Here is an 18748-nt window from a genome sequence, read left to right as displayed (position 1 = left end):
TCCTCACCTTTTATGCGATTTACAAAGTACTTTCACATGTTCACTAGCAACAGTACCAGCATTAATACCAATACTAATAATAACCAACACTTACGGACGGCTTCCCGTGGGCCTGACACGGTGCTCTACACAGCGCAAGCTGTATTGGAGTCTGCGGCAACGGAAGATCCGAAACTTCTGTACATGTAAAAGAACTCACTGGCACAGCCTGTTTGGAGAGGGAAGGATGGAGGTTGGTTCGAAGGTGTATTTGCATAGCACTTTACATGAGAATGTAACGAAGAATGGGGGGACTGATGGAAATTTGGAGCACTGCAAACCACCTCTGGGAACCTGAGAACCCAAGGTAGCTTGTCACAGCTACCTCTCTGATTTTACTGGATTCCGATCTCAGCTCCATCTCTAATGGCCATGTGACCCTGGGCAAGTTATTTAACCTCTTTTGTGAGCCTGTAAAACAGAGTTCATGATAGAATCTACCTTGTGGATACTATTGAGAGTTTAATGATGAGGCAAGAAAATCACCTAGCAGTGTCTGGTTCGCAGTAACCTCAGTGAGTTACCTCCTAATTATGACAAGAAGCAAAATGAAATCTCAAACAATTCTAATAAGTTGGGAGCTATGATCCCATGTGTATGGGTGGAAAACGGAGAGAAGGTAAAAGAAAGTAATCAGATCAAGGTCACAGAGCCAGAGAGTGATAGGAAATTCCAACCTGATCCCGCAAACTCTACAACCTGAAATGCCGGTATATTGCTTCCTCTCTCCAGCCTTGACCAGAATTATTTCAATTTTCAGAGGGGTGGGGGAGGCAGACCCAGTACATAGAAGAAATGGTTGAACTGCCGTGACTACAGCTATGACCAACATGCCTGTTCCCCAATAAGCAGTAATGACGAGCAGCGGTCCCCTAATGGAAAAGAAATCATGGCCTTGCTCAGCCTTCTGGGGCACTGTGGAATGAAATCACAGCACGTGAGAAAGAATTTTGAAAGCTGCCACTGCGCTTTACAAAGAGATAGCAAAATCATTAAACGCTGCCCCACCTTCTTTTATCAAACCCGGAAAAACCACTCACCTGTTTGGCCTCTCCAGCACCTTCCCCCCTCCCTGCCCCAACTGCAGCTGTGCGCAGCCAGTAGACTGTTTTCCTTAAAGGCCTCCGGGTGCTCGTAGCTTCTTTCAGCCAAAATTTTTAGAATGCGACTGGGGGGGGGAGGAGTAGCTCACCCTGAATTCATTTAGCTCTGTCGTTGAAACTCAGGTTCCTAGACCAGAGGCACAAAAACAAATCGAAAAGGCAGTTTCTGGGCAAATGGAAAACAGCTAATTTTGCAGGTGCTTTGGCATCGGTGGTAGCAAGTGAACGTAACATCCATACGGGGTGGGGCGGGGCGGGGGGGGATGATTTGATTACAGATAAAACGAGAATGAGATTCGCGACGAAAATCCTGAAACTGGACATTTAAATGCACTGCCCGGGGTGGGGTGGGGAGCGGGATCGGAAATGACGCTTGTGGTTTTCAAATGCGTTTTTACTTGGGAAAGCCGGGCGGGGAAAGGAAAGGTCATCGTCTGTTTAATTTCCACCCCCAGCCCAGGACGTCCAGCATTAGCTCGCCGGGCCTCAGCTGTTGTACACACACGGGGAGGGGGGAGGGGAAGGCGGAGGCGCGGAGGCGGGGCCGCCGGGGAGGAATCTGGGCGCCCTGCCGCGCATGCGCCCTCCCCGAGCAACAAGTGGCTCCACAGACAGAGGAAGTGTAAAGGGGAGGGAGGGGGGAGAAGTGGTGCAGAGCATGGCGGTGACGTCAGCGCTCCGCCCGGGCGGCATCCCGCGCGGCCAAGCCGGGGACAGCGCGAGCCGCAGCGCGAGCGGGAGCGCCGAGACGCGCCTCCGGAACGTAGAGTAACAATCACAACCCCACATTCCGGGCGAGTGCGAGCGGGAAGGGATGCGACCCGGGCCGAGGCGCCGCGCGAGCGCCCTGCAGCCAACGTGAGCGCCGCCAGCCGCGGCGGCCGGGGCGCCGGCCGGGCCTGGGGGCGGCGGGAGCCTGCGTGCGTGCGCTCCTCTCCTCTGCTCTCGTGCGTCCTGGAAGCGGTGGCCGCGGCGGCTCCCTCCGGCCGTGCAAACCCAGCCGCCGCCAGCGGAACGGCCGACGCTGCGGAGGGGAGAAGCTCCTCTCGGCGGCCACCCCCTCCCTCCCCCGGCGACTTCAGCAAGATTGGACCCGGGCACCGGGTGGCACTGAGCCCTCTAGCCTTCGCCCCAGTGAGCCTGGCGGGGAGAGGACGCAGCTCGTAGGGGGGCCCCCAGGGAGAGGAAGAGACCACCCCTTTCGAGCTTCCAGGCACCAGCCACTCCGGGGAGGGGGCCAAGAGCCCACGGCGGCCAGCACCCGGCACCCTCGCCCCCTCCCCTCGGGCCCGGAGCTCGCAGCCCGGGTCCGCGGCACCAGGAAGAAGGCGCCCGAGCTCCCCTCCCGACGACACAGCCGCAGTAGGAGGTGGGGGCGACGAGCGGGCAGCACTCGTCCGCCGCCCCGGCGGTGGAGCCCCCACGGAGAGGCGCTGCGCCGGCGGTGGAGACTCGCGCTCCCTCCAGCCCCTGGGGCAGAACTTTCTCGCCCCCCCTTCCTCCCCCGCAGCCGGACTCCCTCCCCAGCCGGCCAGTCCTCCCGGAGGAGAAGGCGCCGCGGAGACAGCCTGGGCGGGGGCCTACCTTCCCCAGGGCGGGCATCATGTCGGCGGCGCAGGTGTCCTCGTCCCGGAGACAGTCTTGCTACCTGTGCGACCTGCCCCGCATGCCCTGGGCCATGATCTGGGACTTCTCGGAACCCGTATGCCGCGGTTGCGTCAACTACGAGGGCGCCGATCGCATCGAGTTCGTGATCGAGACGGCGCGCCAGCTGAAGCGGGCGCACGGCTGCTTTCAGGACGGCCGCTCCCCCGGGCCGCCGCCGCCCGTCGGGGTCAAGACGGTGGCCCTGTCGGCTAAGGAGGCGGCGGCCGCGGCGGCGGCGGCGGCGGCGGCCGCGCAGCAGCAGCAGCAGCAGCAGCAGCAACAGCAGCAGCAGCAGCAGCAGCAGCTCAACCACGTCGACGGTTCCAGCAAGCCTGCGGTGCTGGCGGCCCCGTCCGGCCTGGAGCGCTACGGCCTGAGCGCTGCCGCCGCCGCCGCCGCCGCCGCCGCCGCCGCCGCCGTGGAGCAGCGCAGCCGCTTCGAGTACCCGCCGCCGCCGGTGAGCCTGGGGAGCAGCAGCCACGCCGCGCGGCTGCCCAACGGGCTGGGGGGCCCCAACGGCTTCCCCAAGCCGACACCGGAGGAGGGACCCCCGGAGCTGAACCGCCAGAGCCCCAACTCCTCTTCTGCCGCGGCGTCGGTGGCGTCTCGGCGCGGGACGCACGGTGGGCTAGTGACGGGGCTGCCCAACCCGGGGGGTGGTGGAGGCCCCCAGCTCGCGGTGCCCCCCAACCTGCTGCCGCAGACGCTACTTAACGGCCCGGCCAGCGCCGCGGTGCTGCCCCCGCCGCCGCCCCACGGCCTCGGCAGCCGTGGGCCCCCGACGCCCGCGCCCCCAGGGGCACCCGGGGGCCCCGCTTGTCTTGGGGGCGCCCCGGGCGTCTCGGCCGCGTCGTCCTCGGCGTCGTCTTCGACCTCGTCGTCGGTGGCGGAGGTGGGGGTGGGTGCTGGCGGCAAAAGGCCCGGCTCGGTGTCGAGCACCGACCAGGAGCGCGAGCTGAAGGAGAAGCAGCGCAACGCCGAGGCCCTGGCCGAGCTGAGCGAGAGCCTGCGCAACCGCGCGGAGGAGTGGGCCAACAAGCCCAAGATGGTCCGCGACACGCTGCTCACGCTGGCTGGCTGCACGCCCTACGAGGTGCGTTTCAAGAAGGACCACTCGCTGCTGGGCCGCGTCTTCGCCTTCGACGCCGTCTCCAAGCCCGGCATGGACTACGAGCTGAAGCTGTTCATCGAGTACCCCACGGGCTCCGGCAACGTGTACTCCAGCGCGTCCGGTGTGGCCAAGCAGATGTACCAGGACTGTATGAAGGACTTCGGCCGGGGTCTCTCCTCCGGCTTCAAGTACCTGGAGTACGAGAAGAAGCACGGCTCCGGGGACTGGCGCCTCCTGGGAGACCTGCTGCCCGAGGCCGTGCGCTTCTTCAAGGAGGGCGTGCCCGGCGCCGACATGCTGCCCCAGCCCTACCTGGACGCCAGCTGCCCCATGCTGCCCACGGCCCTGGTGAGTCTGAGCCGCGCCCCCAGCGCGCCCCCGGGCACCGGGGCCCTGCCGCCCGCCGCCCCTTCGGGCCGGGGCACCGCCGCCAGTCTCCGCAAGAGGAAGGCGTCCCCCGAGCCCCCGGACTCCGCCGAGGGCGCCCTAAAACTGGGCGAGGAGCAGCAGAGGCAGCAGTGGATGGCGAACCAGAGCGAGGCACTGAAGCTCACCATGTCGGCCGGCGGCTTCGCGGCGCCGGGGCACGCCGCCGGGGGTCCGCCCCCCCCGCCCCCGCCCCTGGGACCCCATTCCAACCGGACCACCCCGCCCGAGTCAGCCCCTCAGAACGGCCCGTCCCCCATGGCCGCCCTCATGTCGGTGGCAGACACTCTGGGCACGGCGCACTCGCCGAAGGACGGCAGCTCCGTGCACTCCACCACTGCGTCCGCCAGGCGCAACAGCAGCAGCCCGGTGTCACCGGCCTCCGTGCCCGGGCAGCGCCGCTTGGCATCACGGAACGGGGACCTGAATTTACAGGTGGCGCCCCCGCCGCCTAGCACCCACCCGGGCATGGACCAAGTGCACCCCCAAAACATTCCGGATTCCCCTATGGCCAACAGCGGGCCCCTCTGCTGTACCATTTGCCACGAACGTTTGGAGGACACGCATTTCGTTCAGTGCCCATCCGTCCCCAGCCACAAATTCTGCTTCCCTTGCTCTAGAGAGAGTATCAAGGCCCAGGGGGCCACCGGCGAGGTGTACTGCCCCAGCGGAGAGAAATGCCCCCTGGTTGGGTCGAATGTACCTTGGGCCTTCATGCAGGGCGAAATCGCGACGATCTTAGCTGGAGATGTTAAAGTGAAAAAGGAGAGAGACCCTTGAACCACAAGACGGCCACCTCCTCTGCCCCTGACCAGCTCCTCTCCGATCCAGAGGGCCCCTCCCCCACCCACAGCGACCCTCCCTCCCCTTGCCCCTAAGATGTAGAATTGTGAATATAACAAACTGCAAAAAGTTAGTCTTATGTATAGACATTATTTTCGTCGTATGTTTCTATATTTTGAAACAAAAGGTATGTAACTTCTTCATTTGAAGGATAAGCTGGTTTGTGTTAAGCAGTATAATATTGGTTGGGTCATTTGCATCATTTCGTTAGCATTTATTTGGTGGCAGAGTGTTTGCCTAGGTACAGAATTAATAGCCCTTAGCAACGACTGCTGCTGGTGTGTATTTTTGTAAATGTTATGCACTCTCTGAAAGGAAAAAAAAAAAAAACAAAAGAAAATGACTTTTTTTTTTTTTGCCAAGGCCAGTGTTGCTGCCTAAAAAAAAAAAAAAAAAAAAGATGCTATAAAATGGTGAAAGCTTCTTTCTAAACAGCCCCAAGTGTTGAAGTCTTCACTTTATTTTGTTCCATTTTGTTCTGTTCTGTTTTGTTTTTCTGTTTTGTTTGCAAAATGGTAAGGGGGGGGTTGTTGGGGGGGCGGGGTGTTTTTTGTTGCAAGTTTGTGAGGGAAAATGTTTTGGTTTGTTTCTACGGACCTGAATGTGTTGGATCTTCACGTGTTGTTTTGTTTTTGCTTTATTGATGCACGGATGCTTTTGAACAGTAGAGCGAAATGCTAGACATGGGGAATCTGCTCTGTTTGTCCTTTATACATTTCTGTAGTTAACAGAACACTGTAATGTGCCTTGGAGCTTAGTAACTTGTAATAAATTCAATTGATATTAATTCTGCCCCGAGTCAGCAAGTGTGTTTTTCTAGAGCTAAGGCCACGTAGTAGTTCCAACATAGGGGACACCCTCCCTGCCAACGTAGAGCACAAATGCTGGTGTCTTTGCAAAGCCTGGGAGGTGGCATCTGTAGAAGGCCCTGTGCTGGCGGACTGCCCCTCCCCCCCACCAGACTATTTACATTCACCTCTTGGGGCAGGACAGTTGCTGACTAAGCAATTTCTGTTTACTCTTCTGCATCTCTATTTTCCCTGAGCGCCCCAGCTGCAAATGGCATTGTCAGAAACTCGCCCTGTGGCCTCGGGTATGTGCCGATCTCCAGTGCAGCTGTGCCTTGTGCAAGTGGGAAAAACAACAACAACAACAACAACAAAAACACAAGAAACTAGGATGCTTTGCCTCTTAGATGTGGCAGGAATCACACTTACTGCACATTATAAAGCAAAAACGCCACAGAGCTGGGAGCTGTCAGTGGAGGCAGGAGGGGTGTGGGCAACAGGGAAACAGGCATGTAGTGAGCCAGGAGAGTTGCCAGCAGCTTCCAGCTGATGCATTGGAAAAACAGTGCCACCTCATTCATCACTCATTCCCCACCCCCTACCCCCTTTGTGATAAGTATTTCTAAGGGCAGGACACTTAGCTGGTGGGAAGATGATGGCAGGGAATGGGGGAAGAGAGAAAAAAGCCAAACCCCACGTCCAGAGGCAAAGGTCACTTATGACACCAAATAAAGCCTGTTCCCATGGGTGGGGAAATTCAAGGATTGGTCTAATCAACTTTTGGGCAGCATTTGGGCGGCAGAGAGGGGTAGGGGAAAGGACTAGGCCTGGAGCTCTGAGCCCCCTTGGCTGAGACCAGACCGGAGCAGTCCCAGAGCTAGGGCAAGGCAAACAAACCTGGCTTGGACCTTGGACCTTGTGGGAGGCAAATAGAAGAGAGTAGAAAATAGGAGGGAGGTAGCAAAACAAAACCTATCTGAAATTCATTCCTGGTCACACCTGACTCCCTCTGGGAGAGGGGCATGCTGGGCCAGGACAGTCTCTATCCAGGTGAGGAATAAATGAATAAGGGAAGAGACTTGGTGCCTCCACCCCACTCCCATCAAAGAGGGTGCAGGAGCCAGGAGGCTAGGGAGATGGGTATGGGTGCAGGCATGTTTGGGGAAAACCAAATCACCGGTTAGCCCAGAACACTGGTGTGGAGGTTGGGTTGGTGTTGGGACTCGCTGTTAATAACACCTTTTTAGTTTCTGTTCCTTGCTATCACCATCATTGAAGTAGTGGAGAAACCATGATTCTCTCGCTGCATGTGTGTGTGTGTGTGTGTGTGTGTGTGTGCATGCGTGCGTTATGGGGGTGTGGATAACTGGCAATTGATGGATCCACTGCAGCCTCTTAATCCTGGTAGATGGGAGGTGCCTGTCTCACCTCTTTAAGAATCTCCCCACATATAAATAGATATGCGTGTCAGCTTCTTGCAAATGTGTCCGTGCATTTTCATCTGCTGCCAAGTGTTGTATTGGTGTTTATGAGTCATGAAACCTATTTTCATCCTCAGGGGTAATTAACTTGGGGGTGATAATGCATAGCAGACTGTAGGAAGAGTTAATTCTAAAACCCATCCTTGCCTGGCTACCAATCACGCATTTCACTTAAAGGTCTGAGGTTGGCTTTTCTCATAAGCTCATTAATAAAAACCAAGCATGTTTCGCCTGGAAGATCCTCTAAGGTGCTCCCAACCCCCACTCCCCAGCACACATACACTCTTAAAAATGGGTAAAGCTCAGCAGCCCGAGAATATAGAGATAGGGTGTCATGGGTGTAATTTAACCACACTTGAATGAAGGAGCCGTGGGTGCCGCCACAGCCCTGAACTGCACATATGAACTTCGATGTGTGGATCACCTTTCGGGATGCGGACCCTGCAAATCCGGTCCAGTGGCTCGAGCAGGAGCCCGTGGGTGCGGAGATCTGTCTCTGTGTGCACCTCCGCTGCTGGGGGCCTGCCTTTCTGCCCTCATTGCTGCGGTATTATGCGCAGGAACTTTTGGGATTCATAAGACCCTGGCTTTAGTGCACATAGGTAGGAAAGGGGCCCGTCATTAAGAGCTGAGAACCGCAGCGTCGTTGCTTCCCCTTCTTGTTGCTGGGTGCATTATTAGCAGGAGAGGCAGTGGCTGTAATAATGAGGCATCCAGCAAAGGCGGCCAGTTTGGTTTCACTAAAGGAAGGCTGCCTTGATGAGGCCTGGGGGAGAGGAGGGAGGAAGTGGGAGGGAGAGCCAGAGTTGGGTGGAACTCGGGCTGGAAGTGAATTATAATGGCACAGTTAATTAAAGTTTACCATAGCCAGGGGCCATTTGTTAAATGGCGGCTCTCCCTTCTCCTTTTTGGAACCATGTGACCTTTCTCTTTGCTCTGACCCGTTCAGCCGCTAGCTAGTCGGGTTGTTCTTCACCAGTCTTGCTTTGATTCCCCAGCTAGATTCCCCCTTCCCCGAAGCTTTCCACGTTGCACACCGAGAAAGCATTTTCTTCTCCTGCATGTGAAGATTCTCATGGATTCAGAGATTCAGATGGAGATCTCTGGATGGGCCTAGGCTCTTCATTGCCCCTGGATGGAGCTTCTCATCTCCTCCACTCCCCATCCATCCCAGTCCCTTCCCCCTCAGAGCCAAGGTGGCCAACATTTAATAATCCATCTTGCATTTACTTAAATGCATTATTTGTACAGCTAATCCAAACTGAATGTTTCTTTCAGTGAGCATGGGGGTCAGGCAAGGAGGGTTTTGAGACAACGGGCTGACGGGGGTCATTGTTGGACCTTGATCTCTGAAGCCTGCACCGTAGGAGAGCGCCACTGTGTCCTGCATTGGCATATGAACCTGCTCGGCTCCGGCTCCTGCGGGTATGCATGCCAACGTTATCAAACGTAAGATTCATGGGTGCATCTTCACATGCATCCAGCCCGGGCTGGTACTGTAATGACTACAGAAATTCACTTTTGTTTTCTCTCACACTTTATCAAATCAAGGAAATGAGAACTGGGAATGACCTTATGGTCATCTAGTAAAATGCTTTCTAAACCTTCCTGAGGTCAGAGACACCGTAGAAAAATCTGATAGAAATTATGGATCCTTCCCAGAAAGTACAGGTGCCCTCACACACGTGGATTTGCATACGTTTTCTTTCCTTTTTTTAATTATAAATTTTATGTATTTTTAAGTAGATAAAACATTTCTTTGCCTCGAAATTCAGAAGGTACGAAGGGGAATATAGCACAACCGTAAGGACTGCTTTATGCAATTGGCCCCTCTGCCACACAGTTCCCTTCTGGGATGCTACCAGTGTTACTCAATTTTTAAAGGGGTCTCTGCACATCTAAAGCCCAGGCACAGAACCTGAGTTTGGGACTTCGGTCTAGTCTGTCCACCTCGTAAAGATGAGGCTGCCAAGACACAGAGAGGGAAAGTAAATTGCATAGGGTCATACAGTGGCAGAACCTGGACTAGGTTCCTGTAAGGAACAGCTCTAATGGACATTTTCTTTTTTAAAAAAAAATTCTTTTTAAGGACATGGCTTACCCTAGAGCAGTATATGAGAAAAGGTGATGATGAGGTGGGCAAAGGAGTGTGAGTGCCTGGCAGGGGAGGGCTCAGGGTTTTCACTGACTCTTGGGAGACTAGGAACAAGCATTTGCCCTTTGGTCTCTTGTAGCCATTCCACTTGGGGATGGGGATGTTCAGAGAAGTTTCTAGGTCTCTGACTGCAAATGTGAGGGGGAATCTGAACTAGTAGAGTCTTAACCTTTAAGCTGTGGATCTTCGTGCCACCTCCCTCTTTACGGATCAGAAACTTCTGATGATTTAGACAGATAAGCAACCATCTGGGCATAGAAGTAAGTAGGGAGGGGATCCCTGGGTGGCGCAGCGGTTTGGCGCCTGCCTTTGGCCCAGGGCGCGATTCTGGAGACCCGGGATCGAATCCCACATCGGGCTCCCGGTGCATGGAGCCTGCTTCTCCCTCTGCCTATGTCTCTGCCTCTCTCTCTCTCTCTCTGTGACTATCATAAATAAATAAAAATTAAAAAAAAAAAAAAAAAAGAAGAAGTAAGTAGGGAGAGGGACTCCTGGGTAGCTCAGTTGGTTAAGCATCTGCCTTGCGCTCCATCATGATCCCAGGGTCCTGGGATGGAGCCCCACATCTGTAGGTCCCTCTCTGTGCTCGGCAGGGAGTCTGCTTCTCCTCCCTTCATCCTCTGCCTGCCACTCCCCCTGTTTGCCAGAGCTCTCTTTCTCTCTCTCTGTCAAATAAATTAATAAAGTCTTAAAAAAAAAAAGAAAGTAGGGAGAGAGAAAGATCAACCAGGACTCCTCCTGCCTTACCTTGAGCTAGTTTGGGGCTTCTCTCCTCTCTCCCTGTCATCATCCTCTGCCTGGCCCTCTCTCCCCGGCTGACAGAGGGAACCGAAGGAGAAAAGTGGCACCCCACGTGTTGTGGGATGTGCTGAGTAGATGCACACTAGCCCATCCAAGCTTCAGGCCAGCCTAGGAGGAGGGTGTGATGACTCCCATTTTACAGATGCACCAACTGAGCCCAGAGAGGTTCAATACATAAGGCCATCCCTGTTATGTAATTTCAAGTCCAGGGCAGCCTGGAGCCTGGACTCTTCCCAGGACTCCTAGCCTGTTCCCGGCAAAAAGCATCTGACTTCTGACCCTGAGGACCCAGGGAATCCAGGCTGAGAGCTTAAGTCTCGAACCCTCAGTCCTCTTTCATCTTCCAGCGCCTCAGTGTGATCCTGGACAGTTCCAGAGAGCGTGGCTGTCCACAGGAGGGGCTGTCAGGAAACCCTTAAGAGTGAACATTTCCTAGGCTCAGTGTTTTGGGGACACACAGTGGTGCTGTCCAGTCAGTATGTCCAGTCAGAGTAAGACTGTTGTGAAGGCTCCCTCAGCTGTCTGCTACCTCCAGACTTAATTCAAGAATGAGCCCCAGGCACCTGGTGGCTCAGTAGTTGAGCATCTGACTCTTCATTTCAGCTCAGGTCATGACGTGGGGCTCTGTGCTGAGCTTGGAGTGTCTCTCCCTCTCCCCCTCCCACTGCTCGCATGCTCTCTAAATAAATAAATAAAATCTTAAACAACAACAACAAAAAGAATGAGCCCACCTCGGTCTCAGCTTTGACTGAACAGAGAGGTGGGCAGGAAGCAAATGGGGGTTCTAATTTCTAAGGCACATTGCTTCTCTGGGGACCATCTGCCTCAGGAGCTTCCATCTTCTCTGGCACTTTTGCTTGTTTGAGGGGAAAAGAAGTGGCAATGAACTCTTGAGCCTGGCCTGGTTGTCCTGTCTCTTTGGGGTCACAGATGTGCATACACCCATGTAAGAGATTGTGTGCAGTCTGTATGCAGTTGTGTTTTTTGGTCTTGGGGTTTTACCAGGAAAACTTACCTCTCTGTGAGTGCCATAATGTGGGACCCCAGTCCAGGCTAGACTGAAGAGAAGTGTCCCTGTCTCCCAGCTGGTCTTGGGTGGGCTGCAGTTCCTGCTCATTTCAGACCATGGCTCTGTAGCACACCTGAGCACGTCACATCCTTGCTTAGAAATCTCCCTTGAGGCAGCCCTGGTGGCTCAATGGTTAAGTGCCACCTTCGGCTCAGGGCCTGTTCCTGGAGACCCGGGATCGAGTCCCATGTCAGGCTCCCTGTATGGCGCCTGCTTCTCCCTCTGCTCCTCTCTCTCTCTCTCTCTCTCTCTGTGTGTGTGTGTGTCTCATGAACAAATAAATAAAATCTTTTAAAAAAAAGAAGAAATCTCCCTTGGTTCCTGTTGCCCTTCAGCATAAAGTTCAAATCCTTGGCTTCACTGTTTTCCTCTGCCAGAAGTAGGATATTTGACTTTTTAAAAAGACATTACATATACATGGAGAGAGAGAGAGAGAGAGAGAGAGAGAGAGAGAACATCAAACAGCATGAAAAGATATTCAAGAAAAGTTGGTCAGTCTCCTTCCAGTCCAGGTCTTTAGTCTTCCTTCTCCCAAGGGAAGCACTACTGGCAGCTCTTTGGGGTATACGTTTATTTATTTTTAATTTATTTATTTGAGAAAGAGAGAGACAGTGAGAGAGAGCAGGAGTGGGAGGAGGGGGAGAAGTAGGCTCACTGCTGGGCAGCTCGATCCCAGGACCCTGGGATGATGACCTGAGCCGAGGGCAGGTGCTCAACAGACCTGAGCCGCCCAGGCACCTGGTGTATACTTTTAGTATACAATGCATGAGGAAACCTAGGCTTACAATATATATCTCCTGGGGATAGATATTGGGACAAGCCAAAGACAAGAAGGAAGGTCCAAGGCAAGGAAGTGGACTTGGGTCAGAGCCTCTGTCTGGGCCTGGCGTATCTCCTAACCCCATAGCTAGAGATTAGCTGTGATTCCTCGGAGGCTCCTGTACAAAGGGTGTGTGTGTGCGTGTGTGCATGTGCACCTGCATCACTGCAGTGTGTTGGGCTCCTTAAGTGAGCCCCTGTGTCGTTTAGGGGGTTCTCTGGAGGGAATGGGGGTGGGGAGAAGTGGGGCGGTGGCCACGGAAGCCAGGTGTCCACGGCAGTGTCCAGAGCCCTTCTCCTTCAATAGCCACGTCCCCTGGCTCTGCCAACACCCAGGACAGACAGCTTGGTGAGGCTGCAGAGCTGCTTCCCTGGGTGACAGACCGGGAACCTGTGGAGAAAAGAAAGAGCAAGGGAGGAACATTATTGAGTGTAACCTTTGGAGCTGACAGTGGGTCAGGCATTGTCATGTACTATTTCTCTTTTATTACGGCTCCTTGTTGCTATTACTCTCCCGGGACAGGAAAATACCCAGGCTAGGTACTGTGATGGCCCCCAGTTTCCAGACAAGACAGCCACAGCACCGAGCAGTAGAGCACTCGCCCCTCCCTCGGTCCACAGGCCCCCCGCCCTCCCCTGCTCTGCGCCCACACCTCACTCCGCAGGAGCGCAAAGCCTTCCAGGGAGGCCTGGGTTGTGTGGCCGGGAGTGAGGAGCAAGCATCGGGAATCCTGGGGCCCTGGGTGAATGGGGTGAATGGCTCGGGAGCCGCAGCAGTGCCAGGTGCCAGGGGGTCCGGCTGCCTCGGGTTTGGGGCGCAGGGGGTGGGTGGTGGGACGCTGGCGGCCAGCACCCCGGGAGAAGCAGCTGTGGAATGCCGGCCACGTGAACGAGAAGGAATTAACTCTGCGCCCCTGGGTCTCAGCCCAGACGGTCACATGACCACCTCCTACAAACTCCCCCCACCCCAGCCCCCCCTTGTCTGCTTAGAGCTGTAGGCCCACAGGGCTCTGTCTGGTTAGGACCAGGCCACGGGGTCCTAGGTGCCTGACTCACCCACTAACCAACTTGCCCAATTCGTTGAGGGTGAGGGAGCCCGCTGGAATTAGGACCATTTTAGGGGAGGGGGAGAGAGAGCTGGGAGCCTCTCAGGGTAGGACAGAAAGGGGGGGGGCCGCAGGGCAAGAGCTGCTGTGGAGTGCCCCCCTTACGTGGGGTTAAACTGCCTGGCCAGGCCATCTGCCCGAAGGCAGGTTCTCAGGCTCCAGCAGGGTCCTGGCCCAGAAGGGTCTCTATGCCACTTGGGTGAGTGGGACAACTCAGCTAGGGCTGGGGCAGGCGGGGCCAGAGGCTCAGGGAGCTGGCACCTGCAGCTCCTCATTGGCCTGGGGCCCGGCACAGGCCCTATAACTGACTCCTACCTGGGCAAGGCCTTGGCCCCCTCCCCCCCAACCCGGCACCCCCTCCCCTCTGCCGAGGAGGAAGGGGTCAGCAGGTGTCAGCCAGCCACAGCCACTGCCTCTAGCACCCTGGGGAAGCAAGGGCCTCTGACAGCCTGCACCAACTTTTCTTAATCCCACATGGTTCAGCTCAAGCCCTTCTCCCTGAGAAGCAGCTGAGTCAGAGTCTGCTGCCTCCTTATCCCTTCATCTCCTGTCCCACCTGCCAGTGGCTTCTTCCCAGGGCTCTCCTCCCCGCTGAGGCCAAGTGCCTGCAGCAGGGTTCCTGTTCCCTTAGGATGGCAGAGGCAGCCGGAGACACCTAGAGCCCAGGCTGTTGCTTGGCTGCAAGGCTGCACCCTCTCCTTTTGTCTTCTCAGCTTGCCTGCTTCTTCTTTGGTGCTTCCCAAAGTCCGTGCTTTGGTGACATCTTGTAGCCACCCAACGGACACTGACTGATTAATGTCTGGGTTCAAATCCTGACTCTGCTGCTCATGTTAGGCAAGCTGCTTGATTTCTTGGGGCCTCAGTGTCCTCCTGTGAAATGAGATTACCCCTTACAAGGATGTTGGAAAAAAATTTTTTTGAACTTAATAAATTTTATTTAAGCTGCTACATTCAAAATATCATTACTTCAACATAAAACCAATACAAAGTTGGTAATTTGATGTTGGAAGAATTTAAACACATAATGCAAGTCGGCGAGGCTCTCAATGAATGTTGGCATTCTCGCTACCCTTACCCTTGCTTGGCTCAGCTGCCTTGTCCCCTCTGTGCCTCCACCCATGCCTCCTCCCCCCTGCCCAGTGCTGGGAGGGGAAAGGATGGATAGGGCTCCAACCACCTGACCCTAGGAGCACAGATGAGGCCTGTCTCATCTGGGGCACTAGGAAAGACTCCTTCCAGAAGGTAGGGTCTAAAAGGAAGGAGAAATTGGGGAGAAGAGGACTAGGAGGCAAGAGATGATGATTCTGCTGGAGAAGGGCAAGGAGTTAGCTTGATTTGTCTGGTGTGTAGGGAGAGGTGAGGTGGGACCAGCAAGCAAGACCTCCTGAGCTAAACTGAGGAGCTTGGAATTAATCTTAAAGGGCTTTTGAAAAATGTGAGCAGAGGGACAGTGTCTGATTTGCCATTTGAAAAGATCTTTCTGGCAGTAGCGTGAGGACTAGATTAGCCCGGAAAGAGAACCAAGGCTGGGAAACTAGCTAGAAGGCAATTGTAGGATCCAGGCAGGAGGTGATGAAGCCAAAGTAAGGAGGGGCTGTGGAGTAGGGAGGGGTGCAGAGGTGTTAGGTGGAGAGAAGGCAGGCTCTGGTACTAAGATGTGCTCTGGTGCATGAGGGACAGGCAGAGGAAGGAAGGAGGCAGGGCTAGCCCTCAGTTTGGGTGCCCAGGGAATGCAGCATGGGAGCAGGTTTAGGGGGAGACGTCTGGTCCCCTTTGGACACTGGCTTGAGGTGCTTTGGGCCAAGTGCGGGGAGATGCCAAGGTGAGTAGGTGGATGTGCCTGTTTGGACTCTGCAGACAGGTCCAGGCAGGAGCAAAGAGGGGTTGTCTTCCTCGTGGGTGGTTATTGGAGGTGTGAGCTTGGATGAGGTCCCTGAGGGAAAGAGGACAGAATGACAAGGCTCGGAATACTGAGGACACTGGGCTGCAGGAGGAGATGAGTAGCCAGCCAGAGAGGTGAGAGGACAGCCACAGGAAGTAGTGTCCTGCCTGCCAAAGAAGATGGCACAGGACGGAGTCCTGGATAGAGCTGGGTGCTGGCTGAGAGGGAAGATAAGGCAGCAGGGGGGCCCCTGGAGACCCTGGCCAGCGCAGCATGTGCAGGATGGAGGTGGCGGGAAGTACAGGGGCAGCAGGAGACCCAGCTTGTCCCAGTCTTGGCTCTGAAGGGAAGCAGAGAACTTGGCAGCCAGGGGGCAGGTGGGAGGAGTCCCTCTGATGCATGCTGAGAGAGACAGAAACACGGCTATAGGGAAGGGCTCATGGAGAAGGAGATGTTGAATTTACCAGAAGGCGAATGGTGATTAATGAGTGACAGCCCCCAAGAGGGGAGGAGACATCCAGGAGAAGCAGTACAGGATCCAAAAAGTCATATGGATAGTGGCCATTTACATAGTGCTTACTAGGTGCCAGGCACCATTCTAAGTGCTTTACGTATGCTAACCCACTTAGTCCACACGATGACCCCACAAAGTAGGGGCTGTTAGTTATCCACATTTTCCAGAAGAAGGATCCAAACATAGAAAGGTTAAGCAGCTTGCCCAAGGTTACAAACCTACTAAGTGATGCTGCTGATTTGCCAGGACCTGAACCCAGGTATGGTGCTGCCAGAGGTATGTCATGGTCAAGAGCACAGATTCTGGGGCCAAATAGCCTGGATTTGTATCCCAGTTCCTCCACTTACTTGCTTCACCTCTCTGTCTCTCGGTTTCCCCACCAGGAAAATGGGCATGAGGATTATACCTAATTCATAGTGCTGTTGGGTGGATCAAATGTGTAAACACCCATGGAACACTTAGAGCAGGGCTCGGGACATAGAAAGCACAAGCAGAGGGGCTCCCCCAGGATTGAATTGGGTGCCTCTTACACTGGAAGCAGCGGGAGGCAACCAGCATGGGGCTGATAGAGGGCTTTTTGTATCACGTTTGCCTATTTATGGGCCCTCTCCTGCGGCAGCCAGGGCCCCTTGGAAGCAGGCTTGGGAGCTGCTTATGCTAGAATTGAAGAAGCCGTGGGGACTTCTGTGCTGTACTCAGTCACTATGGAACCCGCTGCATGTTACTGTAAGCCTCAGCCTCCTCCCAGGCCAAATGAGGCGATGATACCTACCTGCCGAGCTGTGGGGTGGGAAGGATGCTAACCCCTCCTATAGAAGCTCCCTCCTGCACTCCTACACACATTGTAGGAGCAGGGGCCAGGTACTGTTCTAGAGTGAAATTATTAGTATTTGCCTTGATGTTTCAGCAGAGTACCTAGATGCTCCATAAATGTTGGTCAGAGGAGGAAAGAGGGTGTCTCCAGTGAGGACTAAGGAACAGGCAGGTGAGGGGGGAGGTGCCAGGATTAATTAGAAGAGGAATGGGGGTAAGCACCCCTCTCTCCCCTTTGCTCCATAACACGCACCATTAGATGCCTGCAGGACAGCACTCACTCTATGGGTTGACGGGCAGATCCCTGGCTGCATGCTCACATAACCTGGAAGATAAGTGTCTAGGGTGGTAAGGGGATGGGTGGCAGAGCCTCCAGGCCAGTGGAGGATTTGCTCCCAAGGCCTGAACTCTTGAGTTCAACCCACTTGAGTTGCCTATGTGATTTCCCCAGTTAAGGGAGGAATTTGTTCAAGGGGATAATGGGTTCTGGGCAGGACTGGCTTCACGGACATGGACCAGGTTTGAAAGGGATGTTTTAATGCTCTGGTGTTGCCATTTTGAAATTCTTAATCATTTTGAACAAGGAGCCCTACATTTTCATTTTGCTGGGAGCCTGCTAACTCTGTCGCAGGTCCTGGTTCTCAGGCCTGGGGTGCTTGCCTGTCTCCTTGTCCGTGATGAATCAGAGGGTCCATTGCTGCAGGTGGCAGCAGCTGAGAGCTGCATGGCCAGGCCAGAGGGCGTGGGGGAGGCAGCTTATGGTTCCGGCCCTCCCGAGGGCTGGAGCAGGTGTGAGACCTGCGGTATTGAATAGAGTATGCTGGACTACTGGGTTTGTGTCCTCACTCTGCCACCAGCCAGCTGTGGGCTCTGAAGTAGGTAAGGGACATCTCTGAGCCTATTTCCTCATCTGTAGAATGGGGAGGGAGTGAACACATCATGGAACAGTACCAGGGTTCAACTATTTTTTTTTTAAAGATTTTATTTATTTGTTCATGAGAAACACAGACACAGAGACATAGGCAGAGGGAGATGCAGGCTTCCTGTGGGGAGCCTCATGAGGGACTCAATCCTAGGACCCTGGGATCACGACCTGAGCCAAAGGCAGATGCTCAACCACTGAGCCACCCAGGGGCCCTGAGGGTTCAATTAGCTAATTAATGTATGGAAAGTACCTGGTTCATGGTTGGTGCTTAGCAAATATTTGCTGTCAAGTGTGTGGTTGGGGTAGAAAGGCAGTTGGATTGTGACTAATGTGCACTCTAGGAGAGAAGAGGCCCTGAGGCCCCTCCCTGCTGTCCCAGGAACCACATTCAAAGAAATGAGTGGCCAGCTCCCCCTCCAAAGTGGCCACTGTCTTTGGCCCCTTCTGGCCAAGAGCTTTGCCATTTCCAGAGTGAGCAGAGGGAGAACAAATCGCACCTCTGGTCCAGTGATTGGAATATCAGGCTGCCAGACCTTGTTCTGGGAATTTGCAGGGCGCTGCCCCTCACTCCCCCCCCCACCATTCCACACCCTAGTTTCCCTGAGACCCTGTCTGCTGTAACACAGGCCTCGCTGCCCATGCAGCGGCAAGGCTAGCCCAGTTTTTCCTGTATCAGTGCCGGGCCTGATCAGTGCCCTTCTCTCTGGAGGGCCTCCCCCTCCAGGGAACAGAGCTATGGGCTGAGGTCACATGCTGCCTCCTTTTCAACCCCCTGGTGTCCCCACCCCTTTTCTGATCCTTGATTTACCCTGAGCTGGATTAAGACCTCTAAGCAGCCCCGAGAGCTGAGAGGTTGAGGTGTATGACCCCCTCCCCCCACCCACAAGCTATTCACATACAATCTCAAAATAAAAATCACTGTAAACCTTAAAATCAGTGTGAGGAAGTCCAACAGAGTTCTGTTTTTTTTCCCAGGATGACTACTTCCTTGCTATTTTTGAAATACTAGGAATCAGCCCTTTAAAAAACCAAACCAGAGCGCTGTTGATGCCCTTTTACTGCCAGTGCCCTAGCACATACTTAATCTGTCTGTTGGGCAACCTGGCCTCGTCTGCCCCCTCCCCTGTGCCAGAGCCGGACAGAGGACTGGGGCATTGGGTCACTCTGCCCAGAGACTTCCCCCAGCGTGAGGGAAGCCCTGGGCCAATCAGCCGCTGCTGGGGAGG

General features: G+C 54.8%; 1 protein-coding gene across 1 annotated transcript; it reads left to right on the top strand.

The window, feature by feature from the left end:
- The first annotated feature begins 2406 nt into the window (after positions 1–2406).
- Positions 2407–5959, top strand: IRF2BPL (interferon regulatory factor 2 binding protein like). The gene has a single exon (XM_038545380.1). The coding sequence runs from the start codon at positions 2746–2748 to the stop codon at positions 5104–5106; it is 2361 nt and encodes a 786-aa protein (XP_038401308.1). The 5' UTR covers positions 2407–2745; the 3' UTR covers positions 5107–5959.
- Positions 5960–18748: the final 12789 nt, after the last annotated feature.

The sequence above is a fragment of the Canis lupus genome, chromosome 8 (assembly GCF_011100685.1).
Source record: "Canis lupus familiaris isolate Mischka breed German Shepherd chromosome 8, alternate assembly UU_Cfam_GSD_1.0, whole genome shotgun sequence".
NCBI lineage: Eukaryota > Metazoa > Chordata > Mammalia > Carnivora > Canidae > Canis > Canis lupus.
This window is presented reverse-complemented; position numbering and strand designations above follow the sequence as displayed.

Coding starts and splice junctions, on each gene's coding strand:
- IRF2BPL (XM_038545380.1), top strand. CDS start 2,746: ATGTCGGCGGCGCAGGTGTCCTCGTCCCGGAGACAGTCTTGCTACCTG.